At 39.4% G+C, this 22,231-nt stretch overlaps 1 protein-coding gene across 1 annotated transcript in view; it reads right to left on the bottom strand.

Annotated features, from left to right (window-relative positions):
- IBTK (inhibitor of Bruton tyrosine kinase) overlaps positions 1-21,787 on the bottom strand; it is a 58,576-nt gene extending 36,789 nt beyond the window's left edge. Inside the window, exons 1-9 of the mRNA XM_063124919.1 lie at positions 21,613-21,787; positions 12,675-13,349; positions 9,547-9,643; positions 8,126-8,250; positions 7,542-7,652; positions 5,718-5,888; positions 4,535-4,652; positions 3,271-3,451; positions 1,544-1,667 (exon numbers count right to left, since the gene is read on the bottom strand). Of these exons, the coding sequence (XP_062980989.1) occupies positions 1,544-1,667; positions 3,271-3,451; positions 4,535-4,652; positions 5,718-5,888; positions 7,542-7,652; positions 8,126-8,250; positions 9,547-9,643; positions 12,675-12,998 (1,251 nt within the window). The 5' untranslated portion in view covers positions 12,999-13,349; positions 21,613-21,787. The remainder of the gene's footprint in view (positions 1-1,543; positions 1,668-3,270; positions 3,452-4,534; positions 4,653-5,717; positions 5,889-7,541; positions 7,653-8,125; positions 8,251-9,546; positions 9,644-12,674; positions 13,350-21,612) is intronic.
- Between the last annotated feature and the right edge of the window lie 444 nt (positions 21,788-22,231).

Below are 22,231 nucleotides of genomic sequence, written 5' to 3'. Positions count from 1 at the left end.
ATAGTAATAATGGAGATTTACACCTTTCTACAACAATTTCACCTCCTATCTTATTCAAGTGCCTTGAAATAAATATTTTCTGCACTGAGAAGTTGCTAGTATTTACTCTTATTTCACCAACCTATGTGGGGACTTGCTCTCCATCTACACTTTTTGGGAATCAGGCTACTGATTCAATTTAAAGGCATCAAACTTTTCAAAAAGTCAAATTAATTCTCCACCATCACTAGAGATGTGAAGGCCCTGGAAAAAAACAGGAAAAAAAATGGAGGGGAAACACTATTTTCCCTGAAGCCTTTCTTTTCTCCTGAAAAATTGAAAAAAAAATGAAAAAAATGGATTATGGAATTTTTTATTTTAGCATGATGAATATATTTAATTCTCCAAATAATTTCTAAAAACTATGTACAGTATCAGAGTTTTACAATTTCTGTGCACCGAGGACAAGCAAGCCCTAGGTTGCAAACTGAGACTACTGTGGTTTTAATTTTTGTGAACCGCCCAGAGAGCTTCGGCTATTGGGCGGTATAAAAAATGTAATAAATAAATAAATAAATAAATAAACTCTCTAATGCAAGAGGCAAGATGCATTTCTGCCTCTAGGGGGCAGCACTGCCATTGAAGCAGAGACTGAAACTGATAGTGACAGCGATAGCTCAGGAAATGAGTCTGATTAAATTTCATGCATATTCATTGAATCTTGGTGTCCCCCCTTTTTTTCTCAGTCCTTTTTATGGGAATGGGTGCTTTATGTCTGCTTGACGCTGTGGAGGACTAGCAGAGACACAAATAATTTTCTTCGTTACTAATATTGATGGTTTCTTCTGTTTGTTTTTAATTGTTTTTGCCTGCTTCTCATAAACTGGCAGAGCTTTAGCTCCATTTGTTACAAAAGAAATAAAAATTTAAAAAAGTAAATTCAATCTGTACTAATTGTTTGAATACAATATATCAAATGTAATAATTTTATGCCAAACCAACTTGTACATAATGACATTTTATGCTCCTAAAGTAACAAAATGACTTTCAATCTGTAAAAAGTGTGACTATTGCATTTTTTAAAAAAAAATACCAAAAAATACCATTTTTTCCCACCCACCCACCCAAAAAACCAGGGTTTTTTTCCCCATAGCTTCTAAATTTCTGGAAATTTTACATCTCTAACCACTGCCAGTCCTTCTAGACACCTCTGAATGATCATTGTAGAAGCTTCATTCCAACTACCCATAAATCTATATAACATATAGGCACATAAAACCGCCCAGAGAGCTTCAGCTATGGGGCGGTATATAAATTTAATAAATAATTAAAAAAAACACTGTTCAGATCAATCACTTTTTTCTTTTATTACATGTTCCTGTTAAAAACCTAAGTGTGAAGAGGCCAGAACAGACTTTAAGTATCATCACTACAAGCAACTGTATTTGCATTTAGCAATGAATGCCATAACTACGCTACTTGCTGCAAGTGGATACTCTAGCTCAGGGTACACCTTTGCAGTTTATAAGGGTAGTAGGGGGACATCGTGTATCAGGCAACTTACTCTTCCAGCTTGATCCAATGCAAGAATACAAATCTTCTGACCTCCATTTTCTTTAAGATGTTGAGGATCTACTCTGTACTCTAAATAGCCTCCACTAACGAGAACTTTTTTAAGGTTAAGTTGCCTAAACACGAAAACACAAAAAGAGCTTATTCTGATGTGACACACAAGTCAGAAGAATAAAGAACATAATACATTAAAGAAAAAACTTAGCTTTACAGTTATTCTCTAAGTAGATATTGACAAGCTAGTACAGATAAAAAAACAACAACACCTTAACATTAAGCTAGGGCAAGATTCACCACAGCTGCATACAGTAAGCAAAGAGAATAGCATAAGCTTTTGCACTGAGGTAAGAACTCCACCTCTACTAAGTTGGGGCAAACAGTGACATCTTGCCCTATTTGATTTCTAAGATTTTGCTCATTATTAATATTAAACATGGTGCATAGGAAACCCACCCACCACATTTATTTATTTATTTATTTATTTAAAAAGTGGCTTAGGGATAAAGAAAGATCTACCCACTTTGGACTGTAAGATATCGTCTAAAAAGAACAAAGCACTAAAAAGCACTGGAAAAAAAGGAAAAAGAACAAGGATAGCATTAAGTTTCCACATAACTGGCAATCAGACCTACGAGGCAGACTAAATGAACAGTTTAAGATTAAAATTAAAACCCTAATTCAACCTTTCCTAGTGAGAACTGGTGGCTAAAAAAAATAATATATCGATCAGACACTTTTGAGTTCAAATTTCACCACTGCCATGAACACAGTAGGTGGTCTTCAGCAAGCCACAATCCTCTCAACTGCCCACCTGAAATATGGTAATAATCATGACCCACCTTACTGGGTAAGGATTACAGAGATAATCTATGTGAAGCACTTTGGGTACCTAAAAGCACTATTACGATGATAAAAATATTCTACTTCCAGTTTCCATTAAACTGGAAATCATCTTGTGATAACTATTAAGGAGTTACAAACAATTAGTTGTTTTTACAATAAGAGTCTTGTAGTATCTTAAAGACTAAAACAAAAAAAAATGGGCTAATGATCATTTTGAATGTTATCCTTGTTCCTTTTTTCAGTTTCATTTGGGGGGAGGGGTGTGCTTTTTAGTGCTGTGTTCTTTTTAGATGATATCTTACAGTCCATAGTGGGCAGGTTTTTCTGCATCCTTAAACCGCTTTTTAAAAAATTAGTGTTAGGCTCTAATTGACAGAAGCTCATGCTAAAATTAGTCAGCCTTTTATGATGCTGCAAGACTCTTTGTTGTGTTTGCTGCAACAGAACAATACAGGTACTTCTCAGAACGTAAGAAATCATGTATTTCACTGAGCTCAGTGAAGGTAGGTTAATTAAAACATTTCGATTTGAAAAGTAGGCTTGCTTTACCTTGACTGGTGTTCTCTACTATTGTGCTACAAGAAAAGTCAAACTGTATCCTGACCAGTTTATGCAGGCAGCAGTCTGTTGCACACAGCTAACAGCACAATTTTGGCAAAGCCATTTGCATCTATACATGGAACAAGCATTAGTCGTTCTGCTCTCAGCCTTCTGTATCGCAACTCAAGTGGTCTAAGTTCAGGTGTCAGCAATGTAAGTATGCTCAAAACAGGAGCTGTTACTATACAAACAATACCGCCTTTCAATTAGCTTGCTACAATTAAAAAAACTTCACCAAGAGTAAATTTATAGATTTCTCTGAAGAAAAGCACTCACTTGGAAGCGATCTTCTTGCACTGATAGTCGGTGAGCAAATAGATATCTCCTCTTTCAGTAACACAAACTGTGGCACCATCACTTGCAGTGACAAAGGACATAGTAATGTCCTTGTGATGCAGAGCGGAAACTTGGCGAGGAGAAGTTACACACTTCTCTCCATTAGGATCTAGCAAGTATCCTACAATGTAAGAGAACACCCTAAATGTCAAGTTTTTCAGATCCATAATTTGGCTTTAAGCACAAATCTTTTCCCATTAAAAGGAAAGGCAGAAATAAATGTTGTCCATACAGTCACTCACCCATTCACCCATTCACACAATTAAAACTTCTGTAGGATCAGAAACTAATTTAGGGCCAACGTTTGAAGGCTAGTACTGAAACTGCCCATTGGCCCACCTAGCATAGTATTTTTCTCCCCTGATCAGAGACAGTGTTCTACAGTCTGCCTGTCAAATCACAATTCATTTACAACAAAAAATTGGAACGGGAAATTTTGTGGGTTCTGGGACTACACAGTAGAAAGACCAACAACAACAACAAATCACTCACTATCCTGCTTATGCCCTCAGTTAGAGCTAATCTGATAGGGAGAATTAAATACAGTTAAAAGCCTTTACAAATAAAGTTATTATTTTTTATTTGTATTGTACATATAACCCCAATCTAGAGCACATTTACTTAAAATTATGTTCTAATCCTTTATGGACTTCTTTAGGATTATATAGCCTTACCAGGCTCCATTGTCAAGGAGTTCAGATATGCTACAGACTAAAGGCACATGTTACTTCAAGGAACCTTGCAGGTGTTTCTAAAGTTTGGGTCCACATCCTATTGATTATCAACATCTTGAGCTCAAATGACAAAGTCCATTTAAGACATTTTACTTGACTAAAGAAATCTGTGTCCTCACACAGATTTCAATATTGTGGATGAAATATTTAGAGGCAGGGAATTGCTCTACTTGTGTAACTTCTGTTTTAAAAATTAATATTTTCGCCCTCTGAGTGTGTACATTTTTAGAAGGTTTTGAGTGGTGACAATGATAACTAATAGAGAAGCTGTGATATGGAGGGGCAAGAAGTCTGCCCAATCCTTTTGTAGTTTGAGCCTTTAACATCACCTCTAAGATATTTTCAAGCCTCTGCATGTTGTTAATAAAATAGCAAGTATATTTTAAAGCCACTTCTAACAGGAATAGCAACATTAAAGGGTCCCCACCCCCTACAAAACACCTCAGAGTTAAAAAAAATTCCTCTCTCACCTAGTTGTCCCCCATTCAGCCCTATTGTGTATACTGCTTCTTTGGTCCACAGTACTGTATGGAACCTGCCAGCAGCGACACCAATCACTGCTCTTCCTTTAAGATTTTTTGCTTGAACCTGTATGAAAAAGCCAAACACACACAAGCATCACATACTGAGTTTTATTCAGGATAAACAGGAGCACAGAATCCAATCACAGGCATTTACATTTAATTTACATTTTAAAGAAACAAAACAAATGCAAGTAGTATTAGAAGAGATTTAGTACTATGATCCAGCCATCAACAAATAGAAGGAGAGACACTAAACACTGCAGTGATGACACCACAACCCTGGAATGCTCTTCTCAGTAAAACTAACCATGCAACATGTTTTCAGTTTTAGATGTCACCAAAAATATTTGTTCACCAACTGGAATAGAAAGCTGTTCCACATTATGAAGTGTATATCCTACAGTCTTGTGGGCAGCATTCTGACTCTTGAAACTATATTTGATTTATAGCACACTTATCCTAAGAGTTTGGGATGGCTAATACATTAATTCAAATTACAGTTACGCTTAACTATTCCACTCATTATTACATCATTCAGAAGGATATGCTCAAAATTGCAAGCATTCACACCTGTAAATATTTTCATACAATAGCATTGTATTTTGCTCATTTTCTGAAGACTCTCTCTTTCTCTCTGGAAATTCCAGTTTATTTATTTATTTATTTATTTCATTTTTATACCGCCCAATAGCCGAAGCTCTCTGGGCGGTTCACAGAAATTGTGTTTTGAAAGAGAATTATTCCTCAGTTTCATTACCATAGTCTCACTGAATTAACAAGGACTAAACCACTGCAAAGGGTCAAACTGTTTTTAAAATGTTTCTTAGTTCCGTGTTTAAATGGTCATGCAACGTTACCAATTTCTGTTTAAAATGCACACTCCTCGTATAATGGATTGTGTAGCAAACAAGATTATGAAGAAGGCTGGAGAAGGCACAGTGGTGCAGTCACCCGGCACTTAATAAACTAATGCTGCTTTTAAAAATATCTTAAGTATTTTTTCCATCCAAGGCAACAGATGCACAACCACACTGTCTGGCATGCATAGATATGTGCGCACATGGGACTGTGTGCACATGCACATACTCATGCACCCTAATTTATATGCATGCCAAAACTGATATTTTACCTGTCTGGGAACATTGCAGTTAGGAAGGGGAGGAAGAACACCCAGCTGATGAAAAGTATTGACGCCAAAGCTGTAAACACATCCATCTTCTGTTAACACAAGTGTATGGTCTTTAGCTGCTGCCACCTGGGAACACTGATGAGCCATCAAGTTTTCCACCAGTCTAGGAATCTAAGAGAGATTAAGAAACTATTGCATCTGTATCTCAGTCACGGGCCTCTCAATTAGGAGCTTCGCCACCTTACTCAAAACCAAAGTAAAATCACTTTATAAAACAATATTATAGGCAATATGCACATAGTATCTCTTCTACAGAGTTCCAGATGCTCTACCTTTGTCTAAATGCACCTTAGACTAGAATCCTTTAGGATTTAAATTCCAAATTTTCAGTACTTGCCACTGGCGAGCATTTGCAGACCTCTGGAAATATACTCACCAACAGAGAAAGAATCACCATTATCTAGATTATTAGTGAAGGATAGATTTAACATTTCTCCTAGCCTTCCAACCCAAGCTAGTTTATTATTTATATATTTCCATAGCATATTAGGAAAAAGAGGTCTATACAGGTAGACCAGGACCATTACGTTTTGAGAAACAAAACTAAATGCAATCACATTGTAGCTACTTGCATTCTTTGGGTGAAAAAGATTCCAGCTTCATAAATTTCAAAACGTTTCATAGATTTGCTATATCTACAAATTATTTTGAGTTTTTACCAGACTAATAACATCCAATAAATGCTAGCCTAAACTAGCTTGTTGTATTTCCATCTGATACTCTTCCAGTGGAAGAGAATTCCAGAGCACACTAACAACTAAGGCTGAAGTCCAATACAGACTTACTAAGAGTAAGTCCCATTGAACCCTGGAAGGGAGTCCAATTGAGTTATTTCTGAGCAGATGTACACTGATTTACACTGTAAGAATCTATGGAGGCCAATGGAGGCTAATATTCTACTCTTGCACCCAACCAACTGCAAGCAGGCCAATGGAGTGGGTAGCATATTGATTTTAGAATTTTGAGGTAACCTAACATATGACTAGTAACCTCACTAGGTATCATTAACTCACAGCCTAAACTACTTCACATTACTCTAACAGAAATGTGAAAAGAATTGTAAAGCCCTTTGCCCAATGAATGTGGCTTTGTGCTGGTGCAGATGCAACATTCCAGTTCCTTATCAGGAATCAGGAGCAAGCTGTAGTATTGTGTGTTTCCCACCACCAATCTCACCCTTAGCCTCCATAAATGTTTATGCCACAAGGAATTTGTCAGTCTTTAAGGTACTACAAGGTTCCTTGTTTTTGCTGCAAAACAAACAAACATAGCTACCACTCTGAACATTAGTCAGGTTACCATTAACCAAACTTCACTCCTAACTAGGCTTTGAAACTGGTTAAAAGTGAAGCCAGGTAGTCCCTTATGGTTATCCATCGGTACCAACGACAACCCTTAAGAAAGGGATCAGGCGAGTTGAGTATGCAATACCCTAAAAACTCGGAACAGTATATTATGGTATAAAGATGGCATAATTAAGGGGACACTCAATTGAGATTGAATTAGAAAGGTGGTTTTTCAGTAATGCACAACATAGCACAAGGTCTGTGCAGAGGCAATTATACTTTTGACTCATGTTAAAACAGCACCTTTCTGCACTAATATAGTAGCTTTTTCTGGTAGTGTTTGAAAAGCAGCTTTTGAAGCATTGTGGGATAGCTACGGGGTTTTCTTAAACCCCAGTATATATACACCTAGTTAGTCAGAGACTACATCTGAAAACACAGTTTCTTTTCACAATCTAAGACATTAGTTTTCGAATACCAAGCAAGTCTGTTCATCACCGTGACCCAAGCGTCCTCCTTGTCCATGTCCACAGGTGTAAACATGCCCTTTCTGGGAAAGAAACACGGAGTGAAATTTACAGAGTACCACCTATGGAAAGAGGAAAAGGGGGAAATGGTATTTAATAGAGTAATTTTTCTGCAAAGTAATTTGATACTTAACCTTTATTTTGCAATGCTGCATAAAGAAATCTGGACTCAATATTCTTAATATAAATAAAGAATAGTCAACACTAAATCTGAACAAATTGCATATTAATACATTTATAATATTAGACCGACTATACACAAAATCGCTTGTGATCTTGTGAAAGGAAGACACTGTATGACAGGAAAGGGCCAAACAAGGAAATCAGGCATTTTAAAGTAGCTGCCTGTAGTAATACTTCCAAAATTATTTGGGGTTTTTTTTATCTGAATACAGATGCCTAAAATCAAGGATAATATGAAAAAAGAAGAGAAGAAAGTCTAATACCAAAACCAGGTTTTCTACATAGAGAGGAACTCTGAAAGGAATATATTCTACTAATACTACTGAAGTATCTTCCATAATGTCTGAATTACCTGTTTAACATAAACACCATTCCTAGGAAAGAGATCCACCAACTCAGGATGATGTTTACTCTGTTGACCACCATGCCCCAAAGTAAAATTTATGTTGTTTCCCCAAGTGTAGACTTCTGTAGGATCTAAAACAAAATAAGTTTCATTTGTATTATTGTACATAAGTGCAGGAGATGCATTATTTTAACAACACTTCTGCTTTTTATTGAATAGCTCTTCTTCAGATATTCTGGGAAAATACATTTTGGGGCACTAACCTTAGAAAATTTCTGCATATCAATTTATCACTACAGTAAAATTATAGAGAACTAAACCACTGAATATAGTTTAAGTACCATCTCAACACACACATAATATATATAATACAGACATGCACACACAATTTCAGCCATGCTGAGTGGGACGTTACTTATCATAGCAACTCTTGTATTTTCAGATGTAACAAATTAATGGATTACTCCATACACTTTTGAAAAAGCATACAACATGAATTATGAATTTAGAAGGATACAATAAACGTAGATTTGACATGTTAAATTTTAGGCCACTAAGTAATCAAATTTACTTCAAAAGTATCTCTATTTTATATTGGTAAACCGTACACAGAGAAACCTGCACGCTGTGAGGGATGGGGGATGTAGCCAGACATGGCTAGTACAGCAAACCCTCTAGAGAAGGGGAATGCAACCAGGTGCCCTCTATAAGCTTTAGACTACAACTCCCAGAAACCATGACCACTGAGTGGGGGTTATGGGAGCTGCAGTCCAAAGCATCTGGAGGACACCAGATTGCCTCCCTCTACTCTAGAACCTAGTGAAAAATACTGATGGAGAGGGCTTCAACAACAAAAAAAAAATTGCATAGTAACTACCCTGAAACAACCACACTGTACTAGCAGCCGAAACAATCATGCACTCACTAACAAAGGGATAGCTGGGAAAGGTAGGTGTTGGAGTTGGTTAGAGTAAGAGAAAAGAAGTAGCTGGCCAGTACCCTGCACCAACACTGACATGCACACACACACACACACACACTGGTGGTTAGGATGGTTTTCAAACAAATCAGCTGCATGATGTAACAATGTTCTTAGACTGGAGCTGCCATGCCCTGTTGCATTAGGATGGCATTTGTCACTTGCCCACCCAAGTGGGCTGAAAATGCAAAGTGGAAGCTGTGGAGGGACTGAAAATAGGCAAACGACAGTACATGAGGGGTGTGACTTCCAGTGAGTTACACAAATGCCCTTCTAGATCTGCATTTGCATCCAGCATTTTAATGAGGTATGCACACTCCACACGTTTAGCATAGCTGTGGTACACTGCATTTTATATAACATGTATTTTCTAAAAAAAAAAAAAAAAACGTCCCCATGGTCAACTTTTTATCTGTAAACATAATAATCCTCTTATATAATGACCCACCTGTATTCTTGAAAGTGACATAGCCTGGTCTGTCTTTCATTACAAGATCCAAAGCAGACAAGCCTTCTTTATCCTGTGCATACAAGTTCACACCATGCTGAAATCCGGGGGGAGGGGGGGCAGGTAGAGACAAAAAGATACAGAAACTGATTTAATGAACAACACAGATGTGTGTTTTTCTTATTCCATTAATCCCCTACGACGCCTGTTTATATTCCTATGGATTTTGTATGTAATCTGTTTTTATGCTTTTTACAGTTTTAAATTTTGTATATCAGTTTTTAATGTTCAGTGTTTTCATCTCTGTAAACCACCCGGAGAGCTTCGGCTATGGGGTGGTATATAAATGTAGATGATGATGATGATGATGATGTAGTAGTAGTAGTAGTAGATGGCTCAAGGATCCAAGTCTGAGGCTGCTCACTGATCCAGACTTTTCACTGAAAGCATAGAGCTCTTTCCACAAACTCAGGCTGGTACGCCAGCGAAGGCACCACCTGAACTAACCTAGCTAAACTTATTCTTACTCTACTAATCCCCAGATTAGACTACTGTAATATGTTGGGTGGTGGACTCTTTAAAGACTGCTTGGAAACTGTTCTTAGTGCAAAATACAGCTGCTCACTAGAGATGAACATATGGAACATATCTGTTGCTTAAGGAGCTCCATTGGCACCTGGTCAGTTGTCAAGAACAATTCATTATGCAGGTATTTACCCCCAAAACCCTACGCAGCTTGAGATCTACCTTGTCCCACATCAAATACTTAAAAGGTTGTCACACAAAGGAGGGCCAGGATCTCTTCTCGATCCTCCCAGAGTGCAGGACACGGAATAATGGACTCAAGTTAAAGGAAGCCAGATTCCAGCTGGACATCAGGAAAAACTTCCTGACTGTTAGAGCAGTGCGACAATGGAATCAGTTACCTAGGGAGGTTGTGGGCTCTCCCACACTAGAGGCCTTCAAGAGGCAGCTGGACAAGCATCTGTCGGGGATGCTTTAGGGTGGATTCCTGAATTGAGCAGGGGGTTGGACTCGATGGCCTTGTGGGCCCCTTCCAACTCTACTATTCTATGATTCTACCTGCCCATTTTCTTGGGCTACCTACAGAAGTCTCTCCAGATCCCCAACTGTCTGAGGAACAGTGGGTGGTTACTGGGGAGAGGGCCATCTCAGTTGTGGTGCCTCCAGAATGCCATCTGTAAAGGAGGTTCACCTGTCACCGACTCCTTTTCAGTGCCACATGAAGGCTGTTTTAATTTCCCCAGGCTTTTAATTCCTGCTCTAATTCCAGTTTGTTTTATGCCCCCATTTTATGCTGCTACCCTGTTTCCCCGAAAGTAAGACATCCCCCGAAAATAAGACCTACTTCCAGTTTTGCCTCTCGCTGTAATATAAGGCATCCCCCCGAAAATAAGACCTTTTTTTTTGTTCAACAATAAATGTGTACCATATTCTTCTTCATGGAAAAATAAGACATCCCCTGAAAATAAGACCCAGCGCATCTTTGGGAGCAAAAATTAATATAAGACACTGTCTTATTTTCGGGGAAACAGGGTAGTACTAGTTTTTAAACCTTCAGGTCAGTATCCTAATACTTCTTCTGCAGGTGTTTCTGTGCTACAGCGTGTTTGAGGGATAAATAATGTTTATTCTTACAAAGCAACACAACATTTATTTTGATATTGTGGTTCTAATTTTTTCCTTTGTTGCTTTTTTTGTGGGGTTGGGAGGGTTGCACGGCTAATGTGCAGGTTGTTTTTTATATGGATTATTACAATTCCACTCACAGCAGTATCCTCTTCTTGATGTTTACTAAACAGGCCTTTCTTCTTGCATAATATCCAAAATCAGCAATAATTGTAAGGCATGATTTCTTTACACTGATGCAAGCCCAGTTCAGGGATTTTAGAGCACTTAAAGGACTAATTAATTAAGCCATCACAAAATACCTGTGAGGTGACTAATTTTTTGCCAAGAGCATTTGCAAGGCAAAGCACCAAAGCAGTTTTTAGCTCTGGAAGTGTATGTAAACCTAATTTCATGCCCAAAGGTGCTGATGTACTGTCTCCTCCTCCCAGGCACTGAATGGCATATGATGAGGCACTTATGACAGCTGTTTTGAACAGGTCTGTTATTGAAATTATGTATAGAAATGGTTTTTAGCTATTTAGAAAACGTCTGAGGAGTGAAACGCATTGGATATTTCGAATTCCTGGATCCTTTGGAGACATCGGGAAAGTTGTGAAACTCTCTTGCTGCTTTTGGAGTGTTTGAGACACAGCAAAACATAGCTGGAAAAGGGGGCAGCCTTCCACCACTATTATTACTACCACCACCACGAGCCTTGAGCACAGGGTGATGTCTAACAAGATTTTCATTCTGCCCTTCCCCATTGTGGCAAACACAAATCCTGGCTGGCTACCAAGGCCAGCCGGAACTTCTAGAACCGTGCTCACACACTTTTTCTTTGAATGTATTTTTTTATGGCATGTTTCAACTAAAACTCAACTACTACACCCATAAATTATTGACAGTAATCACAGCAACCATCAGAGATGGTGCCCAGACAGGGGGAAACAATACATGTTCCCTAGTTAGAGGCAACTTTAATGGACAAAAAAAACGCAGAAGCCTTTTTTATTGTTCAATTTCAATTTCAATAATGCTGAAATAAAACAGAAACATTTTTTAGTCCTTCACCAACTTAAGCTTGCATTAGTGGGTGATGATTGGCTTTCAGGCCAATCTCAATCTTTCTATATAAGGCTTCTTTATTAAAACAAATTCCCCTTAAATTCTATTCAACGGAGCAATTTAGTTTGACTTTATTTTAACATCAGAATAAATGAATAAAGAGTTGTGTGCCACTGAAAGAATGTCCGCATGGAATTTGGCAGCAATATGAACAACATGCGCTTGTTTAGAATTTGAATTTCAATGTTCAGTCTTTTAATCTTTGCAAACTGCCCAGAGAGCTTCGGCAATGGGGCTGTATATAGATGTAATAAATAAATAAATAAAATAAAGTAAAATAAATAGAATTTGCTTTTGCTTAGTATTTGGTTTCTCAAGCCATCGGATGCAATACATCTTTATAATGTTAATAAAATTGGTAAAATACCAACCTTCAGTAGTGACCATGCACAATCTATATGGCCATAGAAGACACCACGGTGCAAAGCCGTCCATCCAGACTCCTTGTCTTTCACCAACAAATCCACTCCATTTGTTTCTGCCAGCCAGTCTAGCACTCCTTTCTTACCACAGGAAGATGCAAGATGAAGAGCATTCCTGCCAAAGGTATCCTTGCTCGTTGCCGCATTATAGCAATGAGAAGTGAGGAAGGCTTTGATCTGGCCTTCGCTTCCTCGGGTCACTACAGAAACAATATCCAAAGCATGCTGCAGTGATCGACACTTCAAGGTGCAGTCAGGCATCAGAGAACTCATCTTACTCTTTACTCAACTTCCCCTATGCAAGATAAGCCCCTGTAAAACACACCACACACTCTTCATTTACCCGTTCTTCACAAGAAGTTCATGATTTCCAGGTCTTTTATTCAGTTTCAGACAGCTGCCGTGAGAATCATTGTGCTGTTAAGGCTTGGCACTTAAAAAAATAAATATTTTCATCAATAAAAATTTAGAGTTCAAGTCTTCATTTCTTTTCTCTACAAAATATTGTATTATTGTCCAAGGGGGGGGGGAAGGATTATCCAGAAGGCGACCACAGGAGTGGGGAGGGGGATTCCCCCTCCACACCGACAAGTTATTTTAGATATCCATAATTGCAAAGGAGACCTGCAAAAAAAAGAGAGAGGAAAGATTAGATTAGGAAACATTTAAAATATTAACATTTCTGGAGAGTTGTAGCCCTTATGTCATGTCTTCACCCTCCATGGACAGAGACGGTGCAGTATTTATTGTGTGAGAGTAGAATGGTTATATTCTGTGCACACATCACCAAGGCCAGAACACAGATACTAAGTTTTTGAAACATGTGGGTAGGAAACTGAGGATCTGAACAGAACTAAGTGCAGGAGGGTGGATATCCTGTGTCCTTCACTTTTTCTTCCCATCACATCAACTCCGTTATCTTTCATCTCTGGGCTTGCTCTCACCCTTCATACCATTGCTTGTGTAACCCTAGCAATTACTAACACAGACAGTCACGAGCTATACCAGCATGATAGCTACAAACTCAGAGAAAATTAAAATCAAGAAGATTTAGACAACTATGTGCATGTATTATACTTGTGTTAATAATTTTTAAGCATATTTCACTTTTACTGCAGACGTCATTATGCAAATAAACAAGACACACCTGCCTACAAAGTGCCTTTGCTTCCAGCAGCCACTTTCGGCTCTGTTCCCCCCCCCCCTTCCTGCCCACAGCAAAAGATTGCAAAAATTTTAAAAAATAATATCTGAGCCCTTTTGAACTCGAGAACACATTTGCCAGCTTTTTTATTATTATTTTGGGGTGCTTTATTTTCCACCCCTCTGATGTTTAGCTAAGCATCCCTGCTTTCCCTTCTTACATTTCAGTGCTTCCCTTGCTAGCTTGCAAACACTATATTTTAAGGCTGCTTCATCTTACACTAAAGTAAGCACATCCACCCGCAAAGCGCCTTCTCCTGCAGCTGCCAGCTACTTTCAGTGCTTCCCTCCATTGATAGATGGCACATCTAGATATGGATTACAGAGGAGAAATTGCACAAATCTTGAGCAAAGCAGTAAAATATTGGTGGAAACTGCAAAGTTCAAGACAGAGCAGTAAACTGAAACAAAAATTGTGTAAATGTAAATGCAGCTGTCATTCGCTCCTCCCCACTTACACAGCGCCAGGAAAGTTTTTTTTAAAAAAAGTTGTGAACTTATTCAGGACTCTCCACAGTGTCCTTTGTTTACTATTTTTTAGGACAGGGGCACTGGGAATGGACGAAGGAGGATAGATGGCATTAATGAGATCGCAAGGAGTGGAAGGTTTTTTTGCTGCTCTAGCGAGGCGGCTCTGCAGCCATTCCCCAAAACCCAAAATGAAATTGCCCTGCTGGATTTGGACAACACAAGCCATTATAGATATCAACAGCTCTAAAACAAGCTATGTGTTCTCATAGTGTCATGTTTGTGAAAAATAAGCCGCCCTGCAGAATCTGCACCAGTCCCCATGCCTGATCACCCATGTCAAGCGAGTTAAGGCTATGTAAGCTGTGGTCCTATATTCACTTACTTGGAAGTAAGACCCATTAAAACTCAATGGAGCTTATTTCTGGATAGGCATATAAAGGATTGCACTGCTAGTGTTTTCATGGCTGAAGTGAGAGTTTGGAGACTGTCTAGCTCAGTCTTAGCCACTTCACTAACCAAGACCCAAATGATCAGGAGCCATTGCTATTTCAAGTTCACAAGTTCTGTAATATTGGTCTGGAAATATTTCACCCATCAGCTATGATATTTTCTTAAAACTACTGAATTTAGTGTGGTATTATAACAAATACAATGTGTACTCCAGAAAATAATTGTGAGTTTTTTAAGATACTCCAATGCCTTAATTGAATTTATTTAGCACACACGCACAATGGGTATTTTAAATATTTATTTATTTATTTATATACTGCCCCATAGCCGAAGCTCTCTGGGTGATTTACAAAAGTTAAAAACAGTGAACATTAAAAAAGTATACAAAATTTAAACCATCAAAAATATAAAAACAACAGTATAAAACAGTATCCATTTTAAACAACAACAGTTCTGGGGTCCATTAAAAAACAAACAAACTTAGCATATGATGTTAAATATTACCATATACAGACTACCAATAGTTATTATCAATATTTGCTAAAAACATGCCATTATAAATTTTAAAAATTACATTCTCTGTAGAATATCACATACTGATTATAAAAACATGAACTATCAAATACTTGAAGTATCAAATACAATATAATTGAGAGCTAATATTTAATGTCAGTTATTTGATAGAAACACAACACAAGCTGCAGAAGAAGATGGCAAGGATCTTTTAACTTTATTTTCTTCATTATGTCAATAGCTCTAATCAAATATTTCCTCTGAAAGCTATACCTCTTGATGGGTTTCGGGGCACAAAACATACACCCCATGTGCTAGTAACTGCAACTACTGCAATCCAAAGTTAACAGCAGTTACATAACCTATAAAGTTGGCAGTAGAGGACATAGAGGGAACAAAATAGGAGGCTGGACAACATTAGTCAGAGTACTATTTGTGACCTTGCTATAAAAGAAAGCAAATTGCTGACATCATGAAGCATTTTTGACTCAGCAGTTCTCTCTTATCCATTACTACACAAGCTGTGAAATGATAGGCAAGTTCAACATGCAAGTGTTGCTTCAAACATCTATTTTACTGCAAGTCAGACTGCATTTTTTCCTACTGAAATGAGCAACAGGTTATTAGTTTATGGTAATATGTTTATATTTCATGGCAATGTACACAAACTTAATTGTTTCTGGTTAGACATATAGAAAAGAAACCAGCCTTATAATGCAAAGCAAAAAGAACACAACTACTAAAAGAAAAAGAAAAGCAGTTTGAGTTTTAGGAAGAGTCACACATGAAGCAAACTAGGATTTAGTATGAACAACCACAATGCCAAAAACTATGCTTTTCAGTCACAGTATTCAAATTATTCTTTATTATACATCATGTTACAGCAGAAAAGTCCCAAATGGCAACACAAAATTAATTAGTTTTTGTTTGGCTACAAATCATAATACGCTAAAAAAAAAAAAAAAGTAAGGGATCACAAAGTTATTGACCTGATTTACATGGCCACTGCTAAGTCTGACATTGCAATCAAGCAGGAAATGCTCTTTTTATGACCAAATAGGTCTAAAACAAAATCAATAGTGAGAAGCTCTTTTGTTTGTAACCCAAAAGACAAAAGGCGTATTGAACACTTAAATTTAACTGAAGCCCAGATTATGTTTTGTTTTGGAAAAAAACAAAGCAACTGTACATTGGAGGAAAAACAACCAAGCGTACCAGCAAAAGCCTTTACACTAAAGCCAGTGCAACTTACCACCAAGGAAGTATCACAGCATACAGCCATTAACTTCCTGCAGGGCACTTGCTTTCTACCCATGACACTCAATGTCCTCAACTGAGTAGATATATCTCTGATGGGTACAGTTGATTCTTTTTCACATCAAGAATTTTAGCCTCTTCATTGCTTCCAGCTAAATGATTTTAAAATGCTGATTCAAAGACACTGTGTTCAGAGTAGCGAAGACGTATCAGGACACCTCACCCCCTTGATCTAGAACAGCATCACTCAAGAGACTGTTTGAGAAGGAAGATGACGGGGGGGGGGGGGAGTTGAAAAGGGCACAGGACTGCTCACAGCATATAGCAAAGCACTCTAACTAGTGCGGATGTAGATCTATCTACCCAATGCTGATGATGTTTTGATATACCAGCAAAACCTAAAATTTAAAGGAATTTAAAGACAATTTAAAGGGGCAAGCAAAGCCAGACAGTGCTTTACAGCACTTGTCTGAAATAGACCACCATGGTAGCTAAGGCATGAGCCTCTGCTTTAACCATAATAGTTTGACAAGGTACCAGGAACAGGCATCTCATTTTTCAAAGTATATCTATGAATATCCAATTAATTTACTTCTGTAGTTGTAGAACTACAAAAGCAGAGCTACAAAATATATTGAAAAGCAAAGGAAAATTAAATATTATTTTTCTGCCACTACTTCATCCACACATTTAACTACTTAACACATACTTTACGCCACCATGCAGGGCTTCACAGGTGAGCCCCATGGCTTGCCAACCTGAATAGTGTGGGTTGTGCGAGGGTTAACTCATGGTGGCTTAGCGTTGTGTGAACCAGCCCACAGTCAACCCACAAAGCTATTTAAAGTGGTTAATAGTCTCCTTGAGAGCAGAGCGTGGAGTGTTCAAAGCCTGTTTTAACAAGTTTGCTTTACACTTTGCAAATAAAATTGTTCATATTCACAATGGCTTGGATGCCATGGTTTTAACAGTCAGAGATGTATGGGGCAAAGACACCGTCTTGTTATGGATATTTCTCAGTTTGTCCACATCTTCAGGTTGCACAAACTGCTCACAGTGTTAAGATCTACCACTTGTTCTCTGGTTCCATGCCATCCTTGGGTAATGAAAGATGCCAGGCAGATGTTTAGGGAATGGGACTTTGGAAGTGAGTAATGCCTCGAGGAAGGGCATGGTCACACTGTTCTGAAGAAGGCAATGGTGCAACCTTTGTTAAAGAAATCAAGTCTGGAACCAATGTTTTGTGTATAAGTTATTGTCCAATCTCTAACCTGCCTTTGGGGGAGGGGCAGTGTGTTGAAGAGGGTGATGGCCTCTCAACTCCAGGTGGTCTTAGAGATACTCATTATTTGGATACATTCTAACCCATATTCCAGTTTGGGTTTGGAATAGAAACAACATAGGTTTCTCTGGTGGATGATATGTCAGGACAGGAACTAGACAGCATGAGCGCACCCCCAGTTCTTTTGGATCTCTCAGCAGCTTTTGATACTATTGACAATGGCATCCTTCTGGGTCTCCTCACTGGGTTAGGCTTGGGGGGGGGCATTACTGTATTGTAGTCATTCTGGGCATTCTTAGTAGACTGGTTACAGAGGTGACTGCTATTCCACCTCATAGCCAGGGAGGCAGGTGGAAATCCTGAACCAATTTCTGGAGACAGTTTTGAGATGGATGAAGGCAAACAAGTGGAAACTTAAACCAGACAAGGTAGAGGTACTGCAAATGTGTTAGACTACAGTAATGAACTCTACGTAGGGCTGCCTCTAAAGGTGGTCCTGTAGCTTCAGTTGGTACTATCAGATGTTGGTGGGGGCCAGGCAAGTGAAACATGCATAACAAATTCTGTATCAGCTGCATTTTTTTCCAAGGCTTTTCTGGGCCCAAATGGCATGCGCTGGTTTTGGCCTATAAAGGCCTAAATGATTTGGGACTAGTTTATTTGAAGGACCATCTCCACCCAATAAACTTATCCAGGCATTATGATCTGCCTCAGAGGACCTATTTGTAAGCTTACCAGTAACATCTGATCAATGCTTTCTCAGTGGTTCAGTACAGTGCTGTTGTACTGAGTACGTACAATTTCAATGTTGCTAGTTTTTAAAAGACTTATTTCTCATAAGCAGTTTTAAAATTAATGAGCTGGTTAAAGGATTGATAATTTCTACTTTTTTAAGGATGCTTTTTAAGAACGCACTAACAAAATAACGTATGAATTTTAGCTTGATTATCATGTGCCAGCCTCACAAACTGCAGGTGTATAGTCTATTTAAAATGTCAACAATCACATAATACAACCATATAAGCTGGCATTGACACAGACTCCACCCCTTTGACACCCAGATGTCCAGAAACAATATGAAGGGATTAGGAAAGAGACAGTGAACAAAGAGCCCTCTCAACAAAGCCCAGGCCCTCATAGATCACAGGAAACCAACAAGGAGTACAATGCCAAAATAGCTTGCATCAATGCAAGTGTTCGTATGCAGCAGCAGCAGGTTGAAGGCTTCCATTGGACTGAGCTCCTAGATGAATTAATGATTAGTCCATAAATGGCTTATGGAGCTTTAAAAACCCTGGTGGTGTTACAGTGATGGTACAGGGTGTGACCTCTTAAAACAGGCGTGGGCAACTTGTGTTTTGGCTGACAACTCCTATCAGGCCTAACTAGCATAGGCACTGTGAGGGATCATGGGAGTTTGGGGGCAAAACACCTGGAGGACCAGAAGTTGTGTACCCCTGTCTTAGAAGATACATCTCTTCCTCTGATTCCACAGCAATTCAGAAAACTTCCATCAGCCAAGTATATATATTTCATAGTCAAAATGGATTTGGATCATCATTAGCTAGAGGTCACCATTAAGAGCTAGAAGAATCTAAAAGTTCTACGGAGAAGAAAGTAGTGGTGAAGTAGGAGCTGGCCATGGCACGGCACATTAAGACTGCATATTCAAATGAGATACCAATTTGAAAGTAAACAGCATCTGGGACAAACACTGCATCTATGTGTCAAAGATGCTGCTTGCTTCCAAGTTGAGTCTGCATTTTGTCAGGATCTTAAAATGAAGAGCTGGAATAGAAAAGCAGAAAATATTGCAGTGCCCTTGTTCAGGGTTTTAGACAGACACCCATGCCATTTTCCATAATACTCCATTCCAATCTCCCTCCCAGTTTTTCTCCCCCTGACCCGCTACCCTGCATTCTTCTGCTACTGATGTATGCTGTCATCATTGGGCTGCTTTGGGGAGAAGGGTTCTCCTTAGGACTTTTTTCATAAAGATTTTTTGTACTTCTGCAAACCTTGACATTTCTTCAAGCCTGTTGATGCCACCCTCTCATGAGTGAATGGTGCATTTTAGCTGCATAAAGATAGGTAAGCAATGAATTCACTACTAAAACACGGATAGTACAATCCTGTATGTCTCTATTCAGAAGTAAGCCAGGTGGAGTCCAATGGAACTTATTCCTAAGCAAGCATATATAGGATGCAGCCTCAGGAGAAATATATTCTTCTATACTTAAAAATGTTATTGCAAGAAAGAGTAGATATAAAAGGTACGTGCAGTGCCAAGCTAGGCCATGGTTTAACTGCTTATTCTCTTCCCACCCCAGTCACACACTAGGACCACTTTAACTGTGAATATCTTGAACCAGTAAACCACAACTAATTCATATGTCTTTATTTGAATACCACTGGCATAATTTGCGCATATATCGTAAATGACAGTCTGAGGCCATTCTTATTTGATTACATTTTCGTAAGTAGCAAAGACTGGCCTAAATTATTCATTACATGTTATCTTATAGAACACACTTATTTCACACCTTCATGCTGAGCTCCCCAAACATGACAAACAGAATTTCACCCTTTCCACACCTCCAAATGAAGTTCTTCGAATTCCAACAAACATTAGGAAACTATCAAGACCACCATAACATACAACACTGAAATATGATGTCTACCTCTTGGCATACACACAAAACTTTCATGCTGGTGTCACTTGCTAAGCTATTAGCATAGCATTAATGAAACAAAGGACACTCAACAGAACATCTCCTGCTTTACTAGAATAAGACACTTGCTTCATTTTTAAATACGAGGTGTCCATCAGCACTTATGAAGCTCCAATGTACTTTGAACTGTTGCAGATAAGTATCCCTTAAAATGAGACAATGTAACTCATTAACTCATAACTCTTTAGAGAGTCTTCTGAATATCTCAGATTCAGTTTATGTAATCTCCTTACACAGCCAAAAATATCCTTGTACAAGGCCTCTTGCTCACTACATTAGGTCAATACACCTCTGTTCTTTTCTACTGCAATAACCACCCTACTATTGTGTACACAGTTATCCCACAATCAAAGCAAGCAGAGTCGAGGGCGCCTGACCTAGGCAGCATAAACCTTTGAGGGACAGGGTGTGCTCAACATTGTCATTCTGAGATGCAATAGGGTCCTAACAAGGTACCCTTAGAAACAACACAGCTATGCAGCCCAGTGGAATTTTGATTTTGGACAAATAGTAAGTCTTGAGCAACACCAGAGTTCAACTGTTAGCAAAACCTCAAGGAACCACTGACACAAAGATGGTCTAGGAAGTCAATCGGGTGAACTTTAGGTCATGAATACCTAGCAAAGGTACTTTGCCTACCTCCTATTCAGTCCTCCTTAGTGCATCCCTAACTTCCTCTCTCCCCATTCCAGTTTCTGAACACCTCTTGCAACTTTTTTCTTTCCTTTCCCGGCAGGGCTTTTGCAATCTGCAGAAATTTAATCCGTGCGGCTCTTCCCCTGCGGCCTCTCCCCGTACTAGGAAGGGCTGCACCTGTTGAATTGCTGCCCGCCATGGCGCTGTTTAAAAGCACAAAAGCCCTGTCTGGGTTGGTTGGAAGGCAGAAGTGTCGTGCCTGCCTGCCTCCTCGCTCGGCCCCTTCTCTCTTCCAGTCCCTCTCCCCATGCAAAGGCTCCCGCTTAAGCTTCTCCACCCTCACCAGTCGCTAGATGAATGGGCTCGGACGGTCGCAAGAGGACGCGCGCCGGAGAACCGGGAAGCTCATCGTCAGTGGCTCCGGAAGGCTCCCAGCCGAGCCAGGAGAGCGGACGGCGAAGCAAGTCTCCGAGGAGGCTGAGACGGCCAGCAAAGCCGCCACGGCTGCAACCCCACAGAAGGAATTGAGGACGGCGAAGGACTGGCGCCTGGGACACAGAAGCAAAGGGCCGCGCGATTGGGCGAAGAGCTGAGCATCCTGAGCGCCGATTGGTTGGCAGGGGCCAAGGCGCCGGCTTCTGCCAGGAGCTAAGCGAGACTGACACGCAATAGGGGCGTCCAGGCAGAATGGAGGCGGCGGCGGCGGCGGCGGGCAAAGCTGGGCTGAATCGCCGCTACAGCTTTTTCGGTTGTAGGTCGGGCACTTTATGCCTGTTTCCTGTGAGGCCTGTTGAGTTCTATGGGACTTACTCCCCAGTCGAACTGCATACGCTCAGGCTGCAAGGACGTGTGCCTGATGGTGCAAGCTTCTGCATCTTTAACCAGAAGTAAGACCCGTTGAATTCAATGGGACTCACCAGTGGTGCAGCTAATCCAGAGCCTGCAGCCCAGCCCACATACAA

Source organism: Elgaria multicarinata, chromosome 4 (genome assembly GCF_023053635.1).
Source record: "Elgaria multicarinata webbii isolate HBS135686 ecotype San Diego chromosome 4, rElgMul1.1.pri, whole genome shotgun sequence".
NCBI lineage: Eukaryota > Metazoa > Chordata > Lepidosauria > Squamata > Anguidae > Elgaria > Elgaria multicarinata.
The sequence above is the reverse complement of the archived record's forward strand: the minus strand, read 5'-3'. Positions and strand labels throughout refer to the sequence as shown.